Source organism: Fukomys damarensis, unplaced genomic scaffold (assembly GCF_012274545.1).
Source record: "Fukomys damarensis isolate Sample0158 unplaced genomic scaffold, DMR_v1.0_HiC HiC_scaffold_19, whole genome shotgun sequence".
NCBI lineage: Eukaryota > Metazoa > Chordata > Mammalia > Rodentia > Bathyergidae > Fukomys > Fukomys damarensis.
In genome coordinates this window covers 46,399,832-46,423,922 of record NW_022900931.1, presented here as the reverse complement: position 1 = coordinate 46,423,922, position 24,091 = coordinate 46,399,832, and the positions used below count along the sequence as shown (strand labels likewise).

The 24,091-nt window shown below is 36.3% G+C and overlaps 1 protein-coding gene across 3 annotated transcripts in view; it reads left to right on the top strand.

Moving 5' to 3' along the window:
• Atf6 (activating transcription factor 6) overlaps positions 1 to 24,091 on the top strand; it is a 204,911-nt gene that overhangs the window by 156,649 nt on the left and 24,171 nt on the right. For all 3 annotated transcript variants that reach the window (XM_010617026.3, XM_010617021.3, XM_010617014.3), the window contains exon 15: positions 1,088 to 1,172. In XM_010617026.3, the coding sequence (XP_010615328.1) occupies positions 1,088 to 1,172 (85 nt within the window). The remainder of the gene's footprint in view (positions 1 to 1,087; positions 1,173 to 24,091) is intronic.

The window sequence follows — 24,091 nt, the reverse complement described above, 5'->3', positions numbered from 1 at the left end:
TTTTGAGTTCTTCCTTGTAGTAAGTTTGTTGAATGAATTATGAAACAGTGAACATAGGAACAAAGAAAACAAAATAAGTAAGTTAAACTTAGATTTAGATTTATTTCATTTTATTTTCTCATAAGTGCAAATGCTAACATACCTTTTTGATGACAATTCTTGTGTTTTTGCAAAGGGGAAGAAGAGTTATTAAAAATATTAGTTAATATCAAAGTCATTTTACAGTTATAGATATACATACATCTTCAAAAATACTCAAAATTCCCTTTTCTGAGGCCAAATTTCACTTGTCTTGTTCTTACTTTTAGATTATGTGACTATAGATCAGCAACCTGAGATGCCCTAATTTACTTATACAGCATCAAAAGTCTAGTAGGTTATATTTAGGATTATGTAGTTATGCTATGCATACATTTATAATTCCTTAAACTCTTCTACTAAAGTTTTTGAGGCTAAGCTTTACACGTCTTAGTATGTACCTGTCACAAATAAATGTCTAATATTCATGCCATTTCAGAGGAAACAGATGAAGCAGACAAGACCATAGGCTCAGGCCCTGCTTTAATCAGAGACACTCTTTTTATAAATTGATAGTAAGATAAGAATTTTGGAGGAGAAAAGTTTTTCTCCTTTGAAAAAGCTTGAAAATGACTGTTTAATGAGTAGATATTTTAGTATCTTATAATATTATTTAGTCTGTATCTCCCATCATTTTACAACACTGGAAATTGACAGCCAGAGAGGTCTTGTCCAGCCCATACAGATATTTAGTTGCAGAACTAACTAAACCCCCTTGTCCTGATTGCTTGATCAAAACACTTTATATGGTGTTGCAACATATACCAGAACCCAGGAGTATTCCAAGCATACTGCTGAGTGCCTGGCAATGCTAGATACCCAGTCAATGTGTATAGTGTTACAAATGAGTGATCTTAATGATTTGCAGGTAATTACCTCTAAGCCATTTCAAATAAAAATCATCATTTATTCATTTAAATGAAATGTTGGTCTTTTAGAAACTCTAAATTTGGCCTATTCTATACTAGCCAGTTGCAATAAATAACAGATTATTCTTTGTTAATTTTAGGATCACCTGCTGTTACCAGCTACTACCCATAACAAGACCACAAGACCAAAAATGTCAATTGTATTACCAGCAATTAACATAAATGGTAAGTTGATACTTTGGTTTATGAACAACATCTTTTGTTTAACCAAGATTTTCTGGATTAAATGAAAGACATTTAAAATGTTCAGTTGGGTAAGTTTGTGTTCATGCATTATTTTTGAAACATTTTACCACTTTCTATATAATACTGTGTTGTAGTTGCATTATTCTTTTTTAAAGGTTACTATATTTTAAAAGGAAAATTAATTCTCTTTTTTATGGGATTGAGAAAGATAATACAGTATTTGTTCTATAGAGTTGCTTTCAGGGACTTCTCTAGTCCTACTGTATTAGAAATTCCTGCTGTGTTCTGACAATAACTGTGTAAATTAGGATTTTGGAATTTAAAGCAGTATCTTATATTACCTAATATTAATACGATTCTAGATCAAGCCACAGAAGCCTATTTAATGTGTAATTCATAATATTGATATTAATAGTATCACTATTACATGTTATTCTACTACTAGTACTGGATAGTAAACAAAATACAATACCCTGGTACATTGAGGTTGTCTGAAGATATTAAGATATAGTGTACATGCCTTAAGTCTGGGAGGGAAAAAAAAGAAAAGCACAGAAATCACTACTCCAAAGAGAAATCCCCACAGATAATATAAAAAGTACCAAAAATTTTTTAGTTGAGAGATTACTTCCATCTGGGTTTTTCATGGAGACAAGAAATAATTTTATCCCAGTTGTGTGTAATAAATGAGCACAGTATATATTATTGACAGGTTGCTTTCTCTGACATGATACATTGGGCTTATTGAAATAAGAAGGTTGACCTTTCTGAGGTCAATTTATCTGGCATTGTAGAACTACTGGTAATTTTCTGTCTAGTGAAAAATACCTCATAGTCCATGAGGAAGCTGGAAGTGGACGCCCTTTGAACTAACCTGCAGTTGAACCAGTCTGCATTCTGATTGATGATCATAATTAAACCATTAAATACAAATATGACTGTAAGTTGAAACACTGGATTTTGCGAGAGATTCTAGGTAAAATCCAGTCTTTAGGGAACAGAATTTTTCATTATATATTTAAGACCACAAAGGACTATAGAAATTCATGAGCCGAACACACACAGCTTAATAGAAATACTTAGGAGACAACTTATGGTTATAAAACATAAGTCTTTTTGTTAAAGTATTAAAAATTATGACATTTACTTAGTCTTACAAAGATGTTCAGAACAAATTTAAGAGAAAAAGAATTCTGACACTGAAAAGAACAGCTCTTTTTCAGTAAAGGCACACTTACCTCTGAAGTTATTCATGGAATCATCATACTACTACCTGAAGAAGAACAGTTTAGTCCAAAATGTATAACAGTATATTCCAAAGAATATCATTAAGAGATCTCGTTTACTCTCATTCCATAAGTGTCTAGGTTTGTCGGTTTGAACTATAATAGAATTAACTTTGGTCAGCTCATGCTCAGAGTTTATTTCCTAAGCTTTGTCAAGGCAGAGTTCACCCAATTTTGTTCTGATGTTGGGTTCTTATGTAAGAAAATGCCTGCATTTATTTCATAATAGTGAGTTATCTACTTATATGAAGCCAAAAACAATAAGATGCTGTTTGACTCTATTTATGTTGGCCAGAGGACTAATATTTGAAGATGAGTCTTTCATGGATTCGAAAAATACAATCATTAGAGGATATTTATTTCCCTTTAATCTATTCCAGATTCTTTTTAAATTTTTTCAAATTTAAGATAGTTGTAGAATTAGAAAAATTAAAATTAGAATTCAAGAAAGATTGAGAACATGGGTCGAGTACTATGCTACATCCTCATCCTCTTTGAATAGTTCCTTTACCCTACTCTTTCAAATTGGTCTTATTTTCCTTCCTACCTCATGTACCCCACAGCCTGCTGCGAGATGGGCAACATCTTTACTACCCACCAGAGCGTCCAAATTATCTCTACTCTTTCTCCTTCTGTCCCCTGACATCTTTCTAATGCATATCAGACTTTGCTTCTTTAACCCTTCTTTGTTGCTGTCATCTCTCCCACTGTCACCAAGAACTCTTTGCTGCTACTTGTATCATCGCCTTGCATAACTTCAACATCACATAGAAGATTCATACAGTGATCTAGCAGTTTTTGTTTTTGTTTTTCTGGTACTGGGGATCGAATTCAAGACCTTGTGCTTGTGAGGCAGGTGGCAGCACCACTGAGCTAAATCCCCAGTGCAGTCATCTTTTATTTTGTGCTACCATAGCCTTCCCTCTACATCATCTAGGCTTTATCATCATCAGCAGTGGCACCCCCTTTGAAATCTACTCCTCAAAGACCCTGCTCCTTGTTAGGAGTACTCCTATTCTTTTCCTTTACAGAGCTCCAGTCTGCCGACCTTTCCACCTTTTGTCTCTCGTACTCTGAATGGTAATGTAGTCCTCCGTACTTAGCCTTGATTCTGTGGTTCCCAACTATCATCGCTCTTGCAAACTCCCCTTACTCTTTGGTCCCTCCCCCCTTTTTTAAGCTCTCACTTGCTTGAAAAAAAACCTGCCCTAGTTAAATTTAAATATGTGTTTTGTGCCTACTCTCAAGCATCTGAAAATAACTAGAAAATATCCAATCAGTAAAAGTAAATTCACTTCCAGTTCAATTCTGCTATTCCTTGCTGATAAATTCACTTACCTTCTCTCTGAAACAAGAATTTCTCACCTGCTTTTCTAAAATCTCTAACATCCTTCTTCCCCAGCCCCTCAGCTGATGAACTCACCAAAAGCTACATTAAGAAAATAGCTGTAATTACATGAAAGCTACATCATGTTTCCATTACCACCAGCCCAGCTGTATCTACACTCACAAACACTGCTTTCCCTCTTTTAGCCCGGCAAGAAAAGTTCTTTTCTCACACTTACAAGACAGGCGGCAGAACCACTGAGCTAAATCCCCAGCCCTCGAAAAGTTCTTCTTTTGAATTCTAAATCCTGGCTTTGTCACTTACCAGATATGTATTGTTGGACAAGTAAATTGACTTCACTGGACCTCCACTTCCTCGTCTATAAAAGGAGATATTAGTAATACCTTCCCCTTGGGGCTGCTATGAGAATTATGAGTGAAAGGGCCTTAAATAGTCCCTATTGTCAGGTTAGCTGCTGTGTTGCTACCATTGTCACTGTTGTTGGCATCACCATCCTCTAAGATGACTTCATCCTTTTGAGGCTCTACTATCAATTTTCACAATTTCAAAGACTTTTCTACCACATTCATTTATTCCTTTTCTTTACCATATGATCAGTTTCTTCTGTTCTGGCTTGGTCCTATCTGTATACAGGATTACTGTATTAATTGTCTTAGCATTACCTTTGGTAAATGGCAGCTCTCTGACTCTTCATCCTACTTCTCTGCTACCCTTCACAGCAAAGCTCTTGAAAGAATTATATGTCTCTACTGGCCCCACTTTCTTACTTCCCAATCTTGCTTGTATTAGCTCTTTGCAAGCTGTTGCCCTTTCATTACACTGAAAAAGTCATCAAGGACCAGGATCTTGCCAAAGTCAATGATCATATCTCCATCCCCATCTTATCTGACCTCTCAACAGTATTTGATGTACCTGGCTGGTGCCTCTTTGTCACTCAGTTATTGTTTCCCAAAATTGCGAATCTATAGAAAAATTAAAAGATGAACACAGAATCACCAGTTATAACATTTTTCTACAACTGTTTTATCTCTGTCCACATTCATTCACTTTTAAAAAATCATTTATGACTAAGTTAAAGACTTTCTGACACTTTACCCCTAAATATATAAAAATACATTTTCTGGTGATTAATATTCTGAAAATGTTATGAGATTTATGTGTTAATAAATGTAAGTGATATGTGCATTCAAAAAGTAAAAATACATTTTCTACAAAAAGTACATTCTCTTACATAGCCACAATAAAATGACTGCACGATGAAGTTTGTATTGTATGTTGATACAATACAGTTTGATATATAATCTATATTTGCCCCCCAAAATATTCTTTATAGCTTTTTCATTGTTCAAGATCTAAAGATTATAAAGTACATTCACTTGTCATATCTTTCAGTTTTCTTTACTCTGGAGCAACTCCCCCGCCTTTATTGTCTTTCATACCATTTACATTTTTAAAAATTAGACCTATCATATATTTACAATAGCAGTTTTCATTTTTTACACGTACAATTTAATGAGTTTTGCGAAAAGTAATCCATTGTGAAATCACTACTTCAATCATGATGTAAACATTTTTACTTCCAAAAGCTCCTTCACACTCCTTTCCAGTCAGTGCTCCCTGTATGTTTTTGGTGTTCCATCTTTCTTGAAACAGTTTATCTTCTAGGTCTTCTTGATACCATGGCTTGTCTCATTTTCCTCCTGTTTCTGCTCATTTAGCTCCACCAGCTTCTCCTCTGAGAGGACAGGAATCGTATTTGTTATGTCTGCCACTTAGCAGCACCTCCTCAGCTCCTGCAACAGTAGTGTCTGGCACAGGCTGCATTGCAGAATGGGCCACTTTGATCCCTGCCACTCACATTAAGCTCAGATGCTAGCTAAGTATCTTCGCTTTATGGCTGGAGACAGTAAGCCTGAAGAAAGTAATTTGTACCGTTTATATAAGCCACTACATATCAGAGCCAGAATTTAAATACATTCTATAAGCTATCTTCTGACTAGTTATTATATTGTTGTTTTAATATTAAAGACAGATGTGCAAGTATGGAAAATATTTGGGCCTCCAAAATTTAAGGTAGATTTTTATATCATTTTACTCCTTGGTGTAATGTTAAACACACCAAGAGTAGTACAGTGCAATATAATATAGTGCTTGGAGTTTGATAGGAGCATATTTGTTGAAAGATTAAGGTGAATATTATTTGGTGATTAATTTGTGGCCTTTTGAAATGATTTTACTATTTCTTTATATGATTAGTAACTGTTGGCAAGTACCATTTAGCCTGAACTTTTCAAATGTAAAATAATTAAAATGTATAGTAGGTTGCCTTTATACCACATTAACTGATATTTAGAATTCACAAAGAAGAGTGAATTGAAATTACTCAATCTCCTTTTCAGCAATTGTTCTACAAAGGAAAACATGCAAAAAGTTGACTCATAGGAAACCATAATCCTATGTACTCTTCAAGACTCAGAGAGAGAGAGAGTTCTCTTTGACAGATGAATTTATTAGACAAACGAATTTGACAAATTGTGTATAATTATATAATTTATAATATGGAGAAAATAAGTTATACAGGGACCAAAAGTTTGAGAACCTGTTTAATGAAAGGGCAGAAGCATTGTAAAGATATCCTTCATATCAGATTTTTTTCTTCCTGAGCAATATAGGAGTTTGAGAAAGTTGAATAAAATATATTCATGGATATTTCTGAGTTCAGAAGTTGCTTGTAACTTGGAAATAAAATGAGTTGTGGATGACCCTTCTCTTTGACTTAATGGAGCCTGCAGAATTTTGGAAAAGATGGCAAAGGACAAAGTGGAGACAGAAAGTCAGATTTTATTGAGCACCTGGTTCCTATAGTACAGTGGATGGCAATATTTGGGAAGAGGAATTTGATTTTCCAATTTCAACAAAGTAAATTACATTTCCAGGTCAACTTTTGGTCTTGAACTATACTGTATGATGATTATATTTTGGTTTGAGCTGTGGAAAAAAAGTTTAAGAAATAGCAAAAGAGAGTAGGACATAGGCATGAATTTAATGCCACTTAGAAATTTCCAGCCGTATCATTCTGTGGTCTCTGTGCCAGTTTTACTTTTTTGTTGTTGTTGTTCTTGACTTTGTATTCTCTTATTTAAATTCCTTTGTCTCATAAGAGCTGAAAACATGTTAGTTATATTATAAGAAGGAAGTCTTTGCAAAATTATCGAAATAAAAGGCTATATGTATATTTTTGTTTTTTGTTTTTTGAGACCTTTTGGTGATTAATTTGTGGCCTTTTGAAATGATTTTACTATTTCTTTATATGATTAGTAACTGTTGGCAAGTACCATTTAGCCTGAACTTTTCAAATGTAAAATAATTAAAATGTATAGTAGGTTGCCTTTATACCACATTAACTGATATTTAGAATTCACAAAGAAGAGTGAATTGAAATTACTCAATCTCCTTTTCAGCAATTGTTCTACAAAGGAAAACATGCAAAAAGTTGACTCATAGGAAACCATAATCCTATGTACTCTTCAAGACTCAGAGAGAGAGAGAGTTCTCTTTGACAGATGAATTTATTAGACAAACGAATTTGACAAATTGTGTATAATTATATAATTTATAATATGGAGAAAATAAGTTATACAGGGACCAAAAGTTTGAGAACCTGTTTAATGAAAGGGCAGAAGCATTGTAAAGATATCCTTCATATCAGATTTTTTTCTTCCTGAGCAATATAGGAGTTTGAGAAAGTTGAATAAAATATATTCATGGATATTTCTGAGTTCAGAAGTTGCTTGTAACTTGGAAATAAAATGAGTTGTGGATGACCCTTCTCTTTGACTTAATGGAGCCTGCAGAATTTTGGAAAAGATGGCAAAGGACAAAGTGGAGACAGAAAGTCAGATTTTATTGAGCACCTGGTTCCTATAGTACAGTGGATGGCAATATTTGGGAAGAGGAATTTGATTTTCCAATTTCAACAAAGTAAATTACATTTCCAGGTCAACTTTTGGTCTTGAACTATACTGTATGATGATTATATTTTGGTTTGAGCTGTGGAAAAAAAGTTTAAGAAATAGCAAAAGAGAGTAGGACATAGGCATGAATTTAATGCCACTTAGAAATTTCCAGCCGTATCATTCTGTGGTCTCTGTGCCAGTTTTACTTTTTTGTTGTTGTTGTTCTTGACTTTGTATTCTCTTATTTAAATTCCTTTGTCTCATAAGAGCTGAAAACATGTTAGTTATATTATAAGAAGGAAGTCTTTGCAAAATTATCGAAATAAAAGGCTATATGTATATTTTTGTTTTTTGTTTTTTGAGACCGGGTCTCACTATATAGTTGAGAATGACCTGGAACTCACTATGTAGCCCAGGCTGGTCTCGAACTCACAGTGATCCTCCTGCCTCAGCCTCCTGAGTGCTGGGATTACAGGCGTGTGCCACCACTCCCAGCCTTGTTTTGTTTTTTAATAATAGCTACTTTGTAGACATCTTTCATCAGGGGAACAAACTTCATATCAGCAGTTACAGTGTGTCCCACAATTTGATTAATGTTTTCACTCATTGGTTTTTATTATTCTCTTTCCCTTCTGTATAGCATGTAACTGTTACTATGGTGTATGATCAAGAAAAATAAACAGTACTTTTACACTAATTCTACCATAACATTATTAAGAGCGTATGTAGATGAACATATGACTACTAAGCTAAACGATTATATTGCATCTCAAAGGAGTTTCCATATAAAAGAAATCTAGAAGAATTTACCAGCAATAGTATACAAATGCCAGAGCCAGCTAATGAGACACATTTTTAGTTGGAGAAGACATAACAGCAGGGAAGAAGCGAACCAACCAAATCCATGTGTTGGTTTTAATAATAAGAGAGTGTTGATACAACTGCTTTTGATGATCACAGTTTTGTGGAAGTGGCTATCCCAAAGCAAATATACTATATTTGGAAATGGTCCTGTTTGTCCTGTGCAAATAGGCTAGTTGCCTAGAAGGTTGAGAATTGAACCTTTTATTCTTGTAAATTCATTTCTCCATAGAGGTTTGCAAGTTATCTATTTTTAAAAATGTATTTGCAACCCTGTAGTTTCATTGCCATTGTTCCATTTCATAATTGCATCTAGAAAGTTGAGTGGAATCTTCTCTAAAAACCATGTTTTGCATTTGTTTTAAATGCATAATTGTAGCTTCTCACACTTTTCAGTTGTTACTAAAACCAGTAGTAAAAGTCCCACACTGAGAATTTCTGTTAAGCAAAGGAGACAAATCTAAATGCTCACCTGAAAAAAAGAATTTATTTTTCTTTTGAAATATAGATCAGAATCCATTAGCCACGTGTAACTGGCAATTGACGTGATGAAAGTTAACATTTACTATACTACCTACAGTAGGCAAAATTTTATAAAGACCTATGCTTACATTTTGAGTCCTTGGACTGATTTTAGTTTTCTAAGGGAAGCAGAATGTAATTCAAATTGTTTTTTAGAATTTGGATACAGTTTGATCCAATTCTTCAGATCTCTGTGGTTCCCCCCAGCATTAACAATAATGTAGCCAGGTGTGGTGGTGTACACCTGTAACTCTAGAACTTGGGAGGCTGAGGCAGAAGAGTTGCCACAAGTGCAAGGCCAACTTGGGCTACATAGTGAGTTCAGGGACAGTCGGAACTACAGAGTGAGATCCTGTCTCAAAAAACAAAACAAAATGCAACAAAACAATAATATAACTAGCCAGACCAAAACTGATACTTTAGATCAGTTCTAAATCAGAAACAGTATGCCAATTAACTTTTTAAAAGAGAGATCAGTTAGGTACAAGATAGTTTAAATTCCAAATGTCTATGATATAGAATAAAAAATTTAAAAATATGATAGATAATAGATTTTTTTTTTTGAGACAGAGTCTTGCTGTGTAGTTCAGGCTGGATTTGAACTCACTATGTAGCCCAGGAACTCATGGCAATCCTCTTGCCCAGCCTTCCAAATGCTGGGATTGCAGGCATGTACCACCACACCTGGCTTAGAGAAAATTCATGTTGAAAAGAGAAGGGAACTAAATGCCTATTACAACTGCATGGGCTACAGTCTGGTGATTTAACTCTTTAATGAATGAAGTGACTTTAAGCTATTAAACAAAAAGAATAGGATAAAGACTGTTAGACTATTAATTTGTCTGAGGTAGATAAATAGAAAAAGTAAAGAGAAGATAAGCTAGGAAGAAGAATAGGATAAATTAAATATGTAGAGAAGATGAGCTAGCAGATATTGTAAAACTCAGATTAGATAATTAAAGACTTAGAATGGAAAGAAAAAATGTTAGAAAGAAATCCTATAGAAAACATCTATAATACTTGGTAGCCAATGGTATATGAGGTGTGATTTTAAAAAATACAGTGAATGTTTAATTTTTTAAAATCTGTTACAGGGCTGGGGATGTGGCTCAGTGGCACAGTGCCTGCCTGGCAAATGCAAGGCCCTGAGTTCTATTCCTGGCACCAAAAATTTTTTTTAAATAATAAAATAAATAAAATTTACAGTAAAAGACACATTACCATTAATCCCCCCTCTACTCCCCCCTTTTAAGCATATTTTATCCCATTATTCTTGCCAGTTTCTGAAGCAGTTCTAGGAGTCTTATTTCATGTCTCATGTCATGGCTGTCATGGCTGCTTCGGTGTCCTGAATTGATTCAAAATATTTACTTTTCAGAGTCATTTTGGCTTTGGAGAAGAGCCATGGTGAATAATAGATGAGGAAACATTGTAATGTTTTCATGAGCCTAGCTTTCCATTGGATGGCATTTGGCAGCAGCATTCACCATGTATATTTTTTAATCATACTTGTAAAGACACTCAGAAGAGGACTGCCTCAGAGAGTAGCAAGGCAGCCAGGTATAGTAATGCATGTCTATAATCCTAGCACTTGGGTGGCTGAGGCAGGAGGATTGCTACAAGTTCAAGCCCACCTGGGCTATCTAGTGAGTTCTAGGCTAGCCTGAACTACATAACAAAACCAAATAAATAAGTAATAGGAAAGAACAGATGTGTTGGAAGTGAGGGGGAATGTTTTAAGGAAGATTAATGGCAGTTCTTTGTAGGCATGGTTGGTGTTACTCAGAGTAACCTCCTGTTTGCATTGTTGCAGTAGTATCCCAACTAGTCTGCCAAATTTGTTATTCTTCTCTTAATCCCCAAATCCATCCTGCAAAGTGCTATCAAGATAGGTCTTCCTCACATGCTGCTTTTATGATGTTAGTATCCTTCTTGAAACCCAGCATTGGATTTTCAGGTCTGGAATAAAATCTAAATGCTGGCATTAAAGGCCCAAGCTAGCCTCTGTACTTAGATCTAACCAGACTGCCCTCTGCCTACACACAGCCCATTCAATCTGTATCCACTTGTTCATTCAGAAAGACTTACCAAGAACCTATATTGGGGCCAGGGTTTTAGCTCAGGCCAAGGTGGGTTCAGTGGCCCACCTTGCAAGCTCAAGGACCCGAGTTCAATCCCCCGTACCAAAAAAAAAAAGAACCTATATTATGCCAAACACTGGGACATCAACAGTGAATAAGGTGTACCTGATTCTCATCTGCTAGAACTTTTAAGTGGAGGAAATAGAAGAACTCAAATAATAAGAAAATAATTGTAGCTTGTGGTAATTTGGAGGAAAGAAGCCTGGTGCCTTGGTGAAATACAACGGAGAATAAGGGGTAAAGAAAGCCACATTTGTTGGATGAGGAGGAGGTAGTAGTTAAACCAAGACATGAAGGATAAAGCCCAAGGGGAGAAGATTTCAAGCGAGGAGAAGCAGGAGTGTAGAAGACCTGAGGCAGGAAAGAATGTGTTGGTTTTAGGGACTGTCAGGAGCTGGTGATGCTAGAGTAGGAGGTGAGTAGGAAGAGGTGACAGTGGTGTAATTAAGGTTGGGCAGGAGGGCAGGAGCTGGATCAGGCAGGGAGTTGTAAGGCCATGGTGGAGAGTGCAGATTTATCAGAACAGTGGGAAGGTGCCAAGGAATCTGAGGTAGGGAAATGACTTGATCTAGTGTATATTTAAAGAGATCTCTCTGGGTACCCTTGCACATGTGGTGGCCATGTCCTAGACTGCTTGCTACCTACTTCCCACTGGGCTGCTTATCTTTGACCCACCCTTCAAGATCCAGCTGAAATTCTAGTGTCTCTGAACAACTTTTCCTCACCTCTGCAGGCCGATAGACTCTTTCTGTAGCTCCTATGGTAACCTTCTCTCATTTATGATTTTACCTTACACTACTCAGAGATAATCACATCAAGTATGTTATACTGTCCATATTTATCTCAGTCTCCTCCTTTTCCTCATGTTCAAAGAAATGCTATATTACTTAATTTTTAACTCCTTGAAGTTGTTAGTACATCTATTTTGAACTCTTCCCAAACTGTTAGGTTGCTTCTTCTCAATCTTCTTCCATAAAATAAACCTGAAAATAAATAGATATTTTAAATGGAAAAAACAGGATAATAGAGTTGCCTTTATGTACTTGAAATGTTACCAATTTGCTGAGAATGAATACTGATTTGATGATTTTTTGGCTATTGCACAGGTAATGTTTCCTGTGAATAGTTTGTATTTTTCAGTATTTGATGTACTAATTAATTATTTAATGCATAGGAACCCTCACAAGTCCCAGAGGTTTAGATTAGAGCTACCTGCTGTTAGTCTTCTTGGATGTCAGTACTTACTTGGCCCTAAGGAGCCAATTGCTAAGCTTATTGTACCTAACTGACCTTAGACTCTCATTTCCCCTCAGTGAGATCACTTTCACTCTTTCTTGTGGCAAGTCTGTTTCTACTCAAACACATGGTTTAGCTTTCAGTAAATAAAAACTAGAGATCAGTGTGTATTTAAGCCAACAAAGTTCAAGCCTCCTTCTAACTTGAAAATCTGAATTTTTAAAAATTTTACACATATTAAGCTTCTCAGAGTGGATTTGTCTTTGTACTCTAAAATCAAGAACCTTGTACTTTGTTAGGATATTAAACTATTTCACATAATATCAAATTTCTGTTTTTCAGAAGAACTGCTTAGTAAGTACAGGTTCAACTCCTCTGTGTATTCTCTTTTGCAGTAAGACCAATCAGGGATTATAACATTTTGTGAAGTCTTATGTAGGTTTTTCAGCACTTGCATGATAATTTCTTTGTTATTTAAGACATCTGCAAGTGAGGGAAAGGGCAATAGGCCAGCATCACTTCACAGACGTATATGTCAAATTTTGTTCACATTAGGAAATACCCTTACTCTTGAACTCTTATAATAAAAATTAGAGAGCTCTAAGAAATATATATTTTGGTTTTTTGAAATCTAGAACCTTGAGGAATCTAGACTTACAGAGATATAGATTGTTAATAAATATTTACATGTTAAAAGAGAATTTTGCTTCAGGAATCTTGTGGAAATCAGTTAAAAGTTGCCTTTAAACTCAACCAAAGAGCCAAAGAAACATTTTCCTTCATATTTGTTACATAGTTTACAGGAAAAAATTCATACCTTTAATATAGGAATTAGATTAAGAAATGAGACTCGTGAACTGTAAAATAGTTTGTTGCTTGGAAAGGAGTTGTTAGGAAAGCCATCTAAGCAGCCTTTTTGAAGATACCAGAAATTTTTCCTGTTCTTTCCCCTCTACTTACTGTAAAGGAAAGCACCTTATGGGAAATGTGATCTACTTGACATCATTACAATATGGTCTGAGACAAATATCCATTAACACTCATGTAATCAAGCTATAAAATGTCAGGATTGAAGTGGCTTTAGTACAAAGTTATCCATGCTAAAGGTTTGGATTCCTTTTTGTATCAGTTTGCTCAGTGGCCAACCAGTTGAAATATAATCACCTCAAGGACAGAGACAGTCTGCTTTGAATAGCTTTGGCAACTTGAAAATTGTTCCTTTTCTGTGTCTTCCTTGCTAAACCCATAAATCCACAGGAATATATGAGTATAATCCTTCTTCCACATGACAGTCCTTCAGTTATTTGTACATTGTATACCTTCTGAATCTTCCATTGTATACCTCCTGAGTCTCCATTGTGTCCCTTCCGGTTTGGAGAAGTTATTTTTCTTGTGGCCTGATTTCGTAGTGTCCCACTTGTGGTCATCCTCTTCTGAAGGGGCTCTGTTTTTTTCCTATGTCTCTTCAGAGTGTTTCCAAAGTCTGTTGAGTATATTTCTATTGGTGAAACCACGGTATTGTCTTTCCTGTTAAATTGTATGCAGATAGTGCTTTTTGTCAAATAGAATCCATATAGTGTTCTTACATATAATACTGTCAAGCCATATCTTTTTTAATTTTGTTTGCTGATTTGGATTTTTTTAGACCAAACTTGTAGACTGTTTTTATCCTGATTCAGTTTTCACTAAAGCTCTTGCTCAGCAAACATTCAGAGCAGGTTTCCCTAAGTCCATGGAGTAAGTCAGACTTTCTCCCCAGCTTCATATGCCCACAATTCTCTTCACTCCCTTATTTTTGAAACACTCATTTCACTTATAACTAGTAATTCATTTTCTAACTTTTCTACTAAATTATAGACTCCTTTAGGTTTGAGTCTTGTTTGTTTAAATTCCTTTATTATTCCTAATTTTTACAAAAATAAATGCCTAACACACAGTAGCAGCTAAAAAAATTGTTGAATTAAATGAAATATACAAATAATTTATGTCCAAGAAAAAATATATAACGAATAACACACGCACACACATGCCATGACCTGCATGGCATAGGGTCTGAAGCTGGGGAGAGTGGTGGGAGATGAAGAAAAATGAAGAACACCAAGATTCTGCTGGAAAGCTGGGACCAGATGGAGCCATAGCCTGTCGGGAGTTAATGGCTGCCTGGAGTCCAGCATGCTCTTTATTTACAGTGTAAAACAAATAGGAAGAGAAGGCGGGGTAACTAGAGCTATGTGGCCTATGTGGCCTGGGCTGAACGTAGATGATTGTCTCGCGATCGGGGCATGCGCGGAAAGGGAACAAGGAAGGATACATAATGGAACTGTCTCCTGGAGCTGTGCTCTGCAGGGTCTACAGGCTTTAGTCAGACTGTCTAGTCGATGGAGGAGAGAGGGAGTGGGGAGGAGGCAGAGGGCTATGTTCAGGCTTGGCCCGCAACACACTGACGCACAGTGATATTCAAACTGAATCTTGAAGATTGGCCAAATGAGGAGTTCTAGGCATAGGGATAAAAGAATTTGGAAAATTTAAAAGTAGAATAATGTATATAGGCATTGAGATATATCTGAAGCTTTCTAGGCAAGCAGAATGGATGCTTTGTGTGACATGGATTAGAGTTTGATTTATCCTGTGAACAATGGGATCTACAAAAATGTTTTGAAGGGCAATGTATAGATTAGAAGGAATGATGTTTTTACAAGGTCAATAGTTGGGAAGTTCTCATTTAGGCAAAAATGTTGGGTACGTCATCTAAAAAAGAATTTTTGTGTATGTTAGCTATTTATTTCCTGCATAACAAATTCTCCCAACACTTAGCAGCTTAAAAAATATTTCACACAATTTCTGGGTATCAAAAAGGTCAGCAAGATGGCTCTGGTTCTAGGTCTCTTTTGAGGTTCAGTCTAATGCTGTCTAGGGCTGAACACTGGCCTGGGTGTAAACAGTGTGCTTCTAAGTCACCCACATGGCTCCTGGTAGGAGTTCTTCCCCACGTCCACCTCTCCCTGGGGTGCTTATGATGTGGCTTCCCTGAAAGCACCTGATCCATGAGAATGTGAAAGCAAGTGAGGGAGCTCCTCAGAGAGTAGAAGCCACAGTCTCTTCAAGTTAATCTAGGCAGTCACATTGCAGCACTTCTGCTTGCTTTCGTCTGCACAGAGCAGCCTGGCACATTGTAGGAGGGGACTGAACAAGGCTGTGAATACCAGGCGGCGGGGATCATTTGAGGACATCTTAGAAGCTCCCTATTGCATTAACTTCTCATAGTGTATAAAGTGTAAGTGCACAAGTCTGAAATATTTTGATGGATTATGGAGATAAGAGAACAGAATACTTCAGTAGAAAATATCTTATTAGTCACTGCTCCCAGCTTTCTCTTACCTAATGCAAGTAAACAAAGCATTTTCTTGACTGAAAGGTAGGATAGTTAAAATCCCACTGTAAACATTAAGTAATGGTTATTTAGCAATCACTGCTTATTTTTCTACTGTAAGATATGATAATTTGTCTCCATATATGTTCTTATACTATAAAATAATTGCAACTCAGTTTTACAGATATTCAGTGCATAACACTAAACCAAATAATGTTCAGGTTTCAAGAGAAAGTTAAGGTGTGATTCCTGTCTTCAGATAGTTAATAATCTTATTGGGAAACAGGACATACATAGTGCATAGAGAATCTTAGAATTGGGAGAAAAGTTGGGGATTTATCTCAGTGGTGCCACCGCCTGCCTCGCAAGGTCCTGAGTGTGATCCCTGATACCCCCCACCAATAATAATAATTGGGAGAAATCTTGGGTAATCTAGCACAGCAGCCTCTTGATACAAGCAAGAAAACTGGTTGAAAGGGGTGAATGGCTGATCCAACCCATCTACTAATAGAGCTGAGAAATAGAGTTTTAGATCCCTAGAGTACTTTAGTTAACTGTGAAAAGTTATTTATGTCATGAGAAACATTCTTTGAAGACATCATTTTTATATTTGAAAGCAAGCTGGCTTAGTAGTTGACATGGGGAAAGGTGAAATACGAATGTGTTAGAAGACACTTTTGACCTCTGTTGGAAAACGAACTCACCCTGTAACCTGACTGCTTTGACTCTGAGCTACATTAAACTGCCTCGGTAAATAATAATAATAAGGAAAAAATAATAAGCATTGCCAAATCTCTTACTTTTTTTTGGTGGGGGGTACCGGGGATCAAACTCAGGGCCTTGCAATTGCAAGGCAGGTGGCGGAACCACTGAGCTAAATCCCCGTCATCTCTTACATTTTTTAAAGCAAGGACTACCATAATTGGTAATGAGATATTTAGATGAATTTTCCTGTTTTAAAATAATATTCAATGAAAAAGGAATTACCAAGTAAATTGTGAGTAAAAATAGTATGTAAGAATATACTACATTGTTGGAACAATAAGTGGGTAGAAATAAATAAAATTAAGCATTCATTAGGTTTAAAATATTTGGAATTCTCTTTAAAGATTTTTTTTTCAGCTTTAATTGAGTTTATTGATACCTTTGAGGGATACAGTACAGTTACATTCATTGTTGGGAACTTGTACCTCTACATGACAAGTCTTGATTCTCATTTTTTCCCCTTACCTCTGCCCTCCCTTCACCCCCTCCTCCCCTCCCCATCTACAAACACTTTATTTTCATCTTTTCGTTCTCTCACATTTTTTTCTTTTCCCTTATTACCCTTCCCCTACCCATCCCACCTTCTCTACACCTTTAGCTCCTTTCTTCCCATTTCTGAATGTCAGTAATCTTATTAGAATCTTATGCATTGTTGCAGATTATTCACACCAGGGAAACTATTCGGTATTTACACATGTGTGACTTATTTATTTCACTTAGGAGTATATCTTCAATATGTACCCATTTTCCTATGAATGAATCTATTTTCTCGTTCTTTATGGCTGAGTAATATTCCATTTTATAGAAAAACCACATCTTCTTTATCCAATTTCCAACGGATGGGCAAATGGGCTGTTTCCAAGATTTAGCTATTACAAACTGTGCCACTATAAACATGGGTGCACATACTTCTCTGTGATATGATTCTTTTAGTTCTCTTGGAAAGATACCCAGCAGAGGGATGGCTGGGTCAAATGGAACCTCCAGTCCAAGCTCTCTGAGGTATCTCCATATTGATTTCCAAACTGGATGTCTACCTGCCACAGATTAAAATTAGACCCTTATCTTTCGCCATGCACTAAATTAAAATCCAAATGGATTAAAGATCTAAATATTAAAACAGAAACATTAAACTTGCTGGAAGGTAAGTTAGGCAGAACTCTGGAAGACATTGGCATAGGAAAAGACTTTATGAACAAATCCTCAGTAGCACGGGAACTAGCAGATAGAATCAACAACTGGGATCTCATCTTACTAAAAAGCTTCTGTACTTCAAAAGAAACCATCAGCATAACTAAGAGACAATCTACAATGTGGGAAAAAATTCTTTAAAGATTTTTTGACCATTTACTGGCTAAATAGTTACTAAATAGTTTAGTAAATAGTTTACTAAATGGTTTTAGATTGCAAGGTCAGGTTCACTCCCTCTCCATTTGTGAATATTAAGTGCATCTGTGGGTTCTTTTACACATATAATTTGCATTTGGCCCTCAAAGCATATGTGGGATATACAATACCTCATTTTACTAGGGACGCAGCTGAGAAATTAAGAGAGCCATGGCCAAACTTCGTGCATGTCTTTGCAGTCCATTTGCTGTAGTCCAAGCACAGCCTTTTCTAATAGTGTCTTCAGCCTGTCCCTTAAGAACAGTGTGTGACTAAGTGAAGACACAACTATGTGCCAGTTTGCCACTCTAACTTCAGAGTAACAGCTACTGTGTTAATGTTATGGTCACCTATAAATATTTGATGTTAAGCACATAATTGACATGATGGCCAACAAAGAGTTTAAGTCTTTTTGTTCATAATAAGGTCACTTACAGCTAGCTCCCTAGAGTTGCCCTGATAAATTAGAAAAACATTCCTTTACCAAAGTAATAAAATATTAAGAAACAAATTAGGAAGCTGTAAGGTACAGTTTTCTTGGCATTTTAAGGATATCTAATTAAAGCACTTTTTATAAACTTATTCCATCAGTTTAGCAAACATCAGTTTCAAAGTTTGCTTACTTTTTCCATGTCATTTAAACATACAAAAGCCTCTTTTTTAAAAACATTTTTCAATCACTTCCATAAACTAACCTGGCCCAGACCAACAGACCAGTTCTATAATCAAAATAAGACATGCCATTTAATAGTAAAAGCAAACAGCCTGTCTTCTCACTGATGAATTTACTGTCTACATTTCTGTAGATGTGGCTTTGTATTTTCTCTTGAGAACTGACTTGCATGGAGCTAGTATTCTGAGGGTGGGTATTTTGCTATTTTCACATTCTAGCAGGCGTGCTATCCTATAGGTGCTACCTTCTCCCTTGTATGCCAAGTTGGTAAGTACCTTTGTAGACAGCCAGTCCAATTCCACATTCATTAAGTGATAATTTTATGTTTATATATAGATATCTATCTATCTATCTATCTATCTATATATATATATATATATCTTCCCCAGAAAAACTCACAATATAGTAGAGCATTTTAAGCTACTTTTTAGCCACTTGTATCAGTTTTCTTAATTTCAAGTGACATAAATTAACTTTGAATAATTTAAGCAGAATTTATACCAGGCCAAGGATCTGACTTGGAGGACCCTTAAACCAAAACAAAGCCCCAGATTATACTGCAGAGCTGGTCATAGACCGTCATGTGCACTGAGGGTATAACTCAGCTTCAGCACTAAAGCCAAGACTGGCTCTAGCAGCTCGGTACCACTGTATGCAGGGTTGCCATCTGCTCCAGAGGAGTCTTAACAGCCACAGTCTCTCTGCAGGCCACATACCTGCAGATACAGTGTCTGTACTTCAACTAACACAGTGGGAGATTTTCTAAACCTAGGAAGGAAGTCTGGCACTAAGTGTTCCAAGACTTTAATTAGCTGCCCTTTAAAGAAGCAGAGAAGGTTACAATGAGTGAGTGAGAAGCAAGAAACAATGCCCAAAGGAAAAACATAATGCCTTTGTCCTTCATATCATCAAAGGAAGAAACAAATCTGTTTTCCTGTCCATTTGACAAAACACAGTGAAGATCTGATAGTTTATATTCTCAGACGTCAGTAAGTTCCTAAAGAATTTCGCCTCAACTTGAGGCCCATTTGCTCTGTGCAGGTATAGACGTTATCTTTCTATCTGGGAGGGGTTGGGTTCAGCATAATGTCTAGGAAAACAACCTACACGTAGAGGCAAAGCCCTTCTTACCCTGTTCAGCCCTTAACAGATGTGCGCCCTGTAAGCAAGTAGTTCAGTTAGAGTCCCCATCTGTACAATGAAGAGACTGAGGAGGGCCAGGGATGTAGCTCGGCACTGTGCCTGCCTGACAAGCACAAGGTCCTGCGTTAGATCCTTGTTTCCAGAAAAAAAAAAAAGGACTGAGGTAGACAACCTTTAAAGTCAACTCTTGGCTGTCACATTCTTTTACATGGACACAATCAGCTACTAACAATTATCATTTTTACTAAGTTGGTCGTGTATTCTAGAAGGCAAGTGAATCAAGAGCTTACTTTTTAATGACAGTAAATTTCCATGAACTCAAGGGAACTAAATCTCTACCTCCCACTTAGATTAGTTTTTTTTTTTTCTTTCTGTTTTTCAAACAATTGTGTTTTCCCACATAGTACAGTTTAGGCCTGCAAATTGAAGCAAGGGAAATGCTCATTGAATTTGTCATCAGTATTTTTGGCTTCTCTCTTTATGAGAGCCTTTTTCTCTCTTTTTTTTTTTTTTTTTTTTTTTTTTTTTTTTTTTTTTTTTTTGTTTTCTTTTTGTTTGTTTGTTTGTTTTTGGTACTGGGGAACTTTTTTTGCACTTGGGAACTTCCACCTGTGATCCAAGCAGTGGCACCACTGAGCTAAATCCCCAGCCCTATGAGAGCCTTTTTCATCTCATTTCAATTATTTATTTCTCAAATTTTAAGCTACTACATACTGTATTCAACAATGGAAGACTAAATCAACTTTATGATAAACAATTATAATGTTTCTTTCAAAAATAATTTTAATATTGAAGTACAGGATTCTTTTCATGTATTATAAAGTGAAAAATGTTTGAGACAATTTTTTAAAATTAATTTTATTGGTACATTTAAGGTACACAATGTAGTGACATTCATCATTGGAAATTTTACATAATCCATCTTGGTTCTTATTTTTTTCCCATTCCCCTGCCCTCCCTTCAACCCCTCCACCCCTCTCTATCTACAAAGACTTTGTTTCCATTTTTTCATTTCCTCATGTTAATTCCATTCCCATCTTTCTTTTCCCCTACCCTTCCCACTTCCCTTACCCTTTGAACATTTTCTTCCTATATATTATACCTTTTAGTCCTTATTTACACTTTCAGTTTCACACTAGAGAAACTATTCTGTATTTACACATATGCCTCCTATTTATTTCACTTAACAGTATCACCTCAATATGCGTCCATTTAGCTAGTTTGAGACAGTTTTTAATCCACTGGTCAACTATTTTCTTGCTTTGATTAGTTGATTCAGTGATGTAAAATTGCAGCAAATTATACATTTAAAATAAAATGAAGGGTGAGGAGTGATGGTGGATGCCTGTAATCCTAGCTGCTTGGGAAGCTGAGGCAGGAAAATTACAGGTTCAAGGCCAGCCTGGGCAATTTAGCAAGACCTTATATCAAAATAAAAGAAGGGGGCCAGGGATTTAGCTCAGTGGTTCCGCCTCCAGCTTCACAAGTGCAAGGATCTGAGTTTGATCCTGGTACTAAAATAATAATAATAATAATTATTATTATTATTATTCAAATAAAATAAAAAGGGCTGGGGATGTAGCTCCATGCTGCCAGAGTTCAGCCCTAGTGTTCCCTGGGTTCAATCCTCAATACTGCCAAAATAATAGTCATAATATTAAAATAAAATAAAGTGATGATGTACTTGAAGGCAAGAGTATTTATTCCTTTGCCTTCCAAGAATGACTGTACTTAAGCCATAAAAATTTAAATTATACCATATTTATTTTAATAAACTCATCCTTAATACAGAATTCTAGACCTAACATAAAAGAGACTGTATTTCTGCAATAACCCAGAAGACTTTGTTATTAAAAGTATTCCAGGGCCAGGGGTGTAGCTCAGTGGTGCCATGCCTGCCTAGCAAGCACAAAGTCCTCTCTGTACTATAGCTCTTTACTAATAAACTCTACTACTAAAATATTTCCTATAGCTAAATTAACATAATACATTTAATTACCATGACTTAAACTTAGAAGAAATTTTAAAAACTGGCTAACACCCCTTAAGATTATCTGCTTTTATATTATTGAATTGGTGTCTTTTTCAGACTAAATAATTTATATTCAAATCTTGCAATGCATAGCATCCTTATTGAGATATTCACACAAATATTTCACTCATTTAAAATATACAGCACAATGTTTTTTAGTAAGTTCACAGAGCTGTACACCATCTCTGCAGTAAGTTTTAAAATTTTATCACCCCTAAAAGAAACCCACTTCCATTATAGTCACTCCCCATTCATATTCCACTTATATCCTCCCCTCCTCCTGATCTACTTTCTGTTTCCATGGATTTACCTTTTCTGTGTATTCCCCATCAGTGGAATCGTGCAATACATGGCCCTTTGTGTTTGGCTTCATTCACTTAGCAATTTTCAGAGTTCATTCATGTTATAGGATATATCAGTATTTCATTTTTTGACTAAATAATACTGTATTTCTTTGTCTCATGGTAATTGCATGTTTAACTTTTGAGTAACTGCCAAACAGTTTTTCCATAACAATTCTATCACTTTACATCCCAGTAGGTGTATATGAGGGTTTTACTTTCTCCCCATCCTTGACAGTACTTGTTATCTGTCATTTTTATTCTAATAAAGTAATGGGGCATAAGAAACATGATGTTTGAGAAAGATTAATTTGTAGTATATGACACAGAATGTGTTAGCTTCCTATTGCTATGACAAAATACCTGAAATAATCAGTTTAAAAGGAGAAAAAGTTTATTTTGGCTCTTGGTTTAAATCCATGGTTGCTTGACCTGTGGCAAAGCAGCACATTATTGAGGGGAGCACATGGAGAAGGTTTCCATTCTGCCAGCCAAGAAGCAAAGTGAAAGAGGGGCTGCCTCCAGGGCACACCCCCAAAGTCCTAACTTGCCTCCACTTGGCTCACCTCCTAGAGGTTCCACTACCTCCCACTAGCACCACAGGCTGGGACCAAGCTTTCACCACAGGGCCTTCAGGGGACATTCCAGATTCAGACTCTACCAGAGGTTAGATTAGATGTGGGCGAGCAGGGATGAGCAAAAGCTCACCATGAGGAACTTTCACATTCAATCACATGTGAATTGATAATGATCTAACGGAAGAAGAAAAGTAAGGATGGTGTACCCTTAGGCAGAGCACCAAACACTAGCAGAAGATGGCAGATAATCTGCCAAACCATGTTACTTTTTTTTTTTTTTTTTGAGACAAGATTTTGCTCTGTAGTTCAGGCTGGCCTTGAACTCACTATATTGCCCAGACTGGATTTGAACTCACTGTGATCTTCCTGCCTCAGTCCTCCAAATTCTGGGATTATAGGCATGTATCACCACACCCAACTCAATTTCATTTTAAAAGGACCTTATACAGCTATTTGCATAGAGTTTTGTCCATTGTGTGCCTTTCCTTTTTTTTTTTTTTTTTTTTTTTTTTTGAGACAAGATTTTGCTCTGTAGTTCAGGCTGGCCTTGAACTCACTATATTGCCCAGACTGGATTTGAACTCACTGTGATCTTCCTGCCTCAGTCCTCCAAATTCTGGGATTATAGGCATGTATCACCACACCCAACTCAATTTCATTTTAAAAGGACCTTATACAGCTATTTGCATAGAGTTTTGTCCATTGTGTGCCTTTCCTTTGTAGACTTGTTCAGAGGAAGTACTCTGCCATGAATAAAACCCAAATTTCGTTTTGATGAAGGGACAGTGAAAGTTTTGGTTACTCTGTGATTATTTCTACTTGGCCCAGGGAAGTATCTCTCTGTTAGTTTAAATGGAAAACATCTGGGATTCACCTTTCTATTTACCTATTATAAAGAAAGTACAGGGTCAGTCTTCCTTGAACTGGCAGTTTAGTTTCCTTTGTATTTTCAGCGAGATTTTTAAACCACTCTTTCCACCTCTGTCTTTGAGTTAGAGAAGTCTTGTGGATTTCTCAGAGTTCATGCCAGCACTCGGTGCTAGCAGGTGTGATTTGTGGCCACTCCATACTCATCTCCATAGCCCATCCAAAGCATAGAGCTCTTTTAGAACTTTTGGGGAGGCAGCCATTTTGGCTTTTGTTTTCCAGAGTGTGTATGAGATTTTCTTCATACATGTTTTCTTCCCCCATCTCCCCTGAGAACATTTCAGAGACCATGGAGATATTATTGTGGGTAAGTCAGCCTGGTAAAGAATCTTC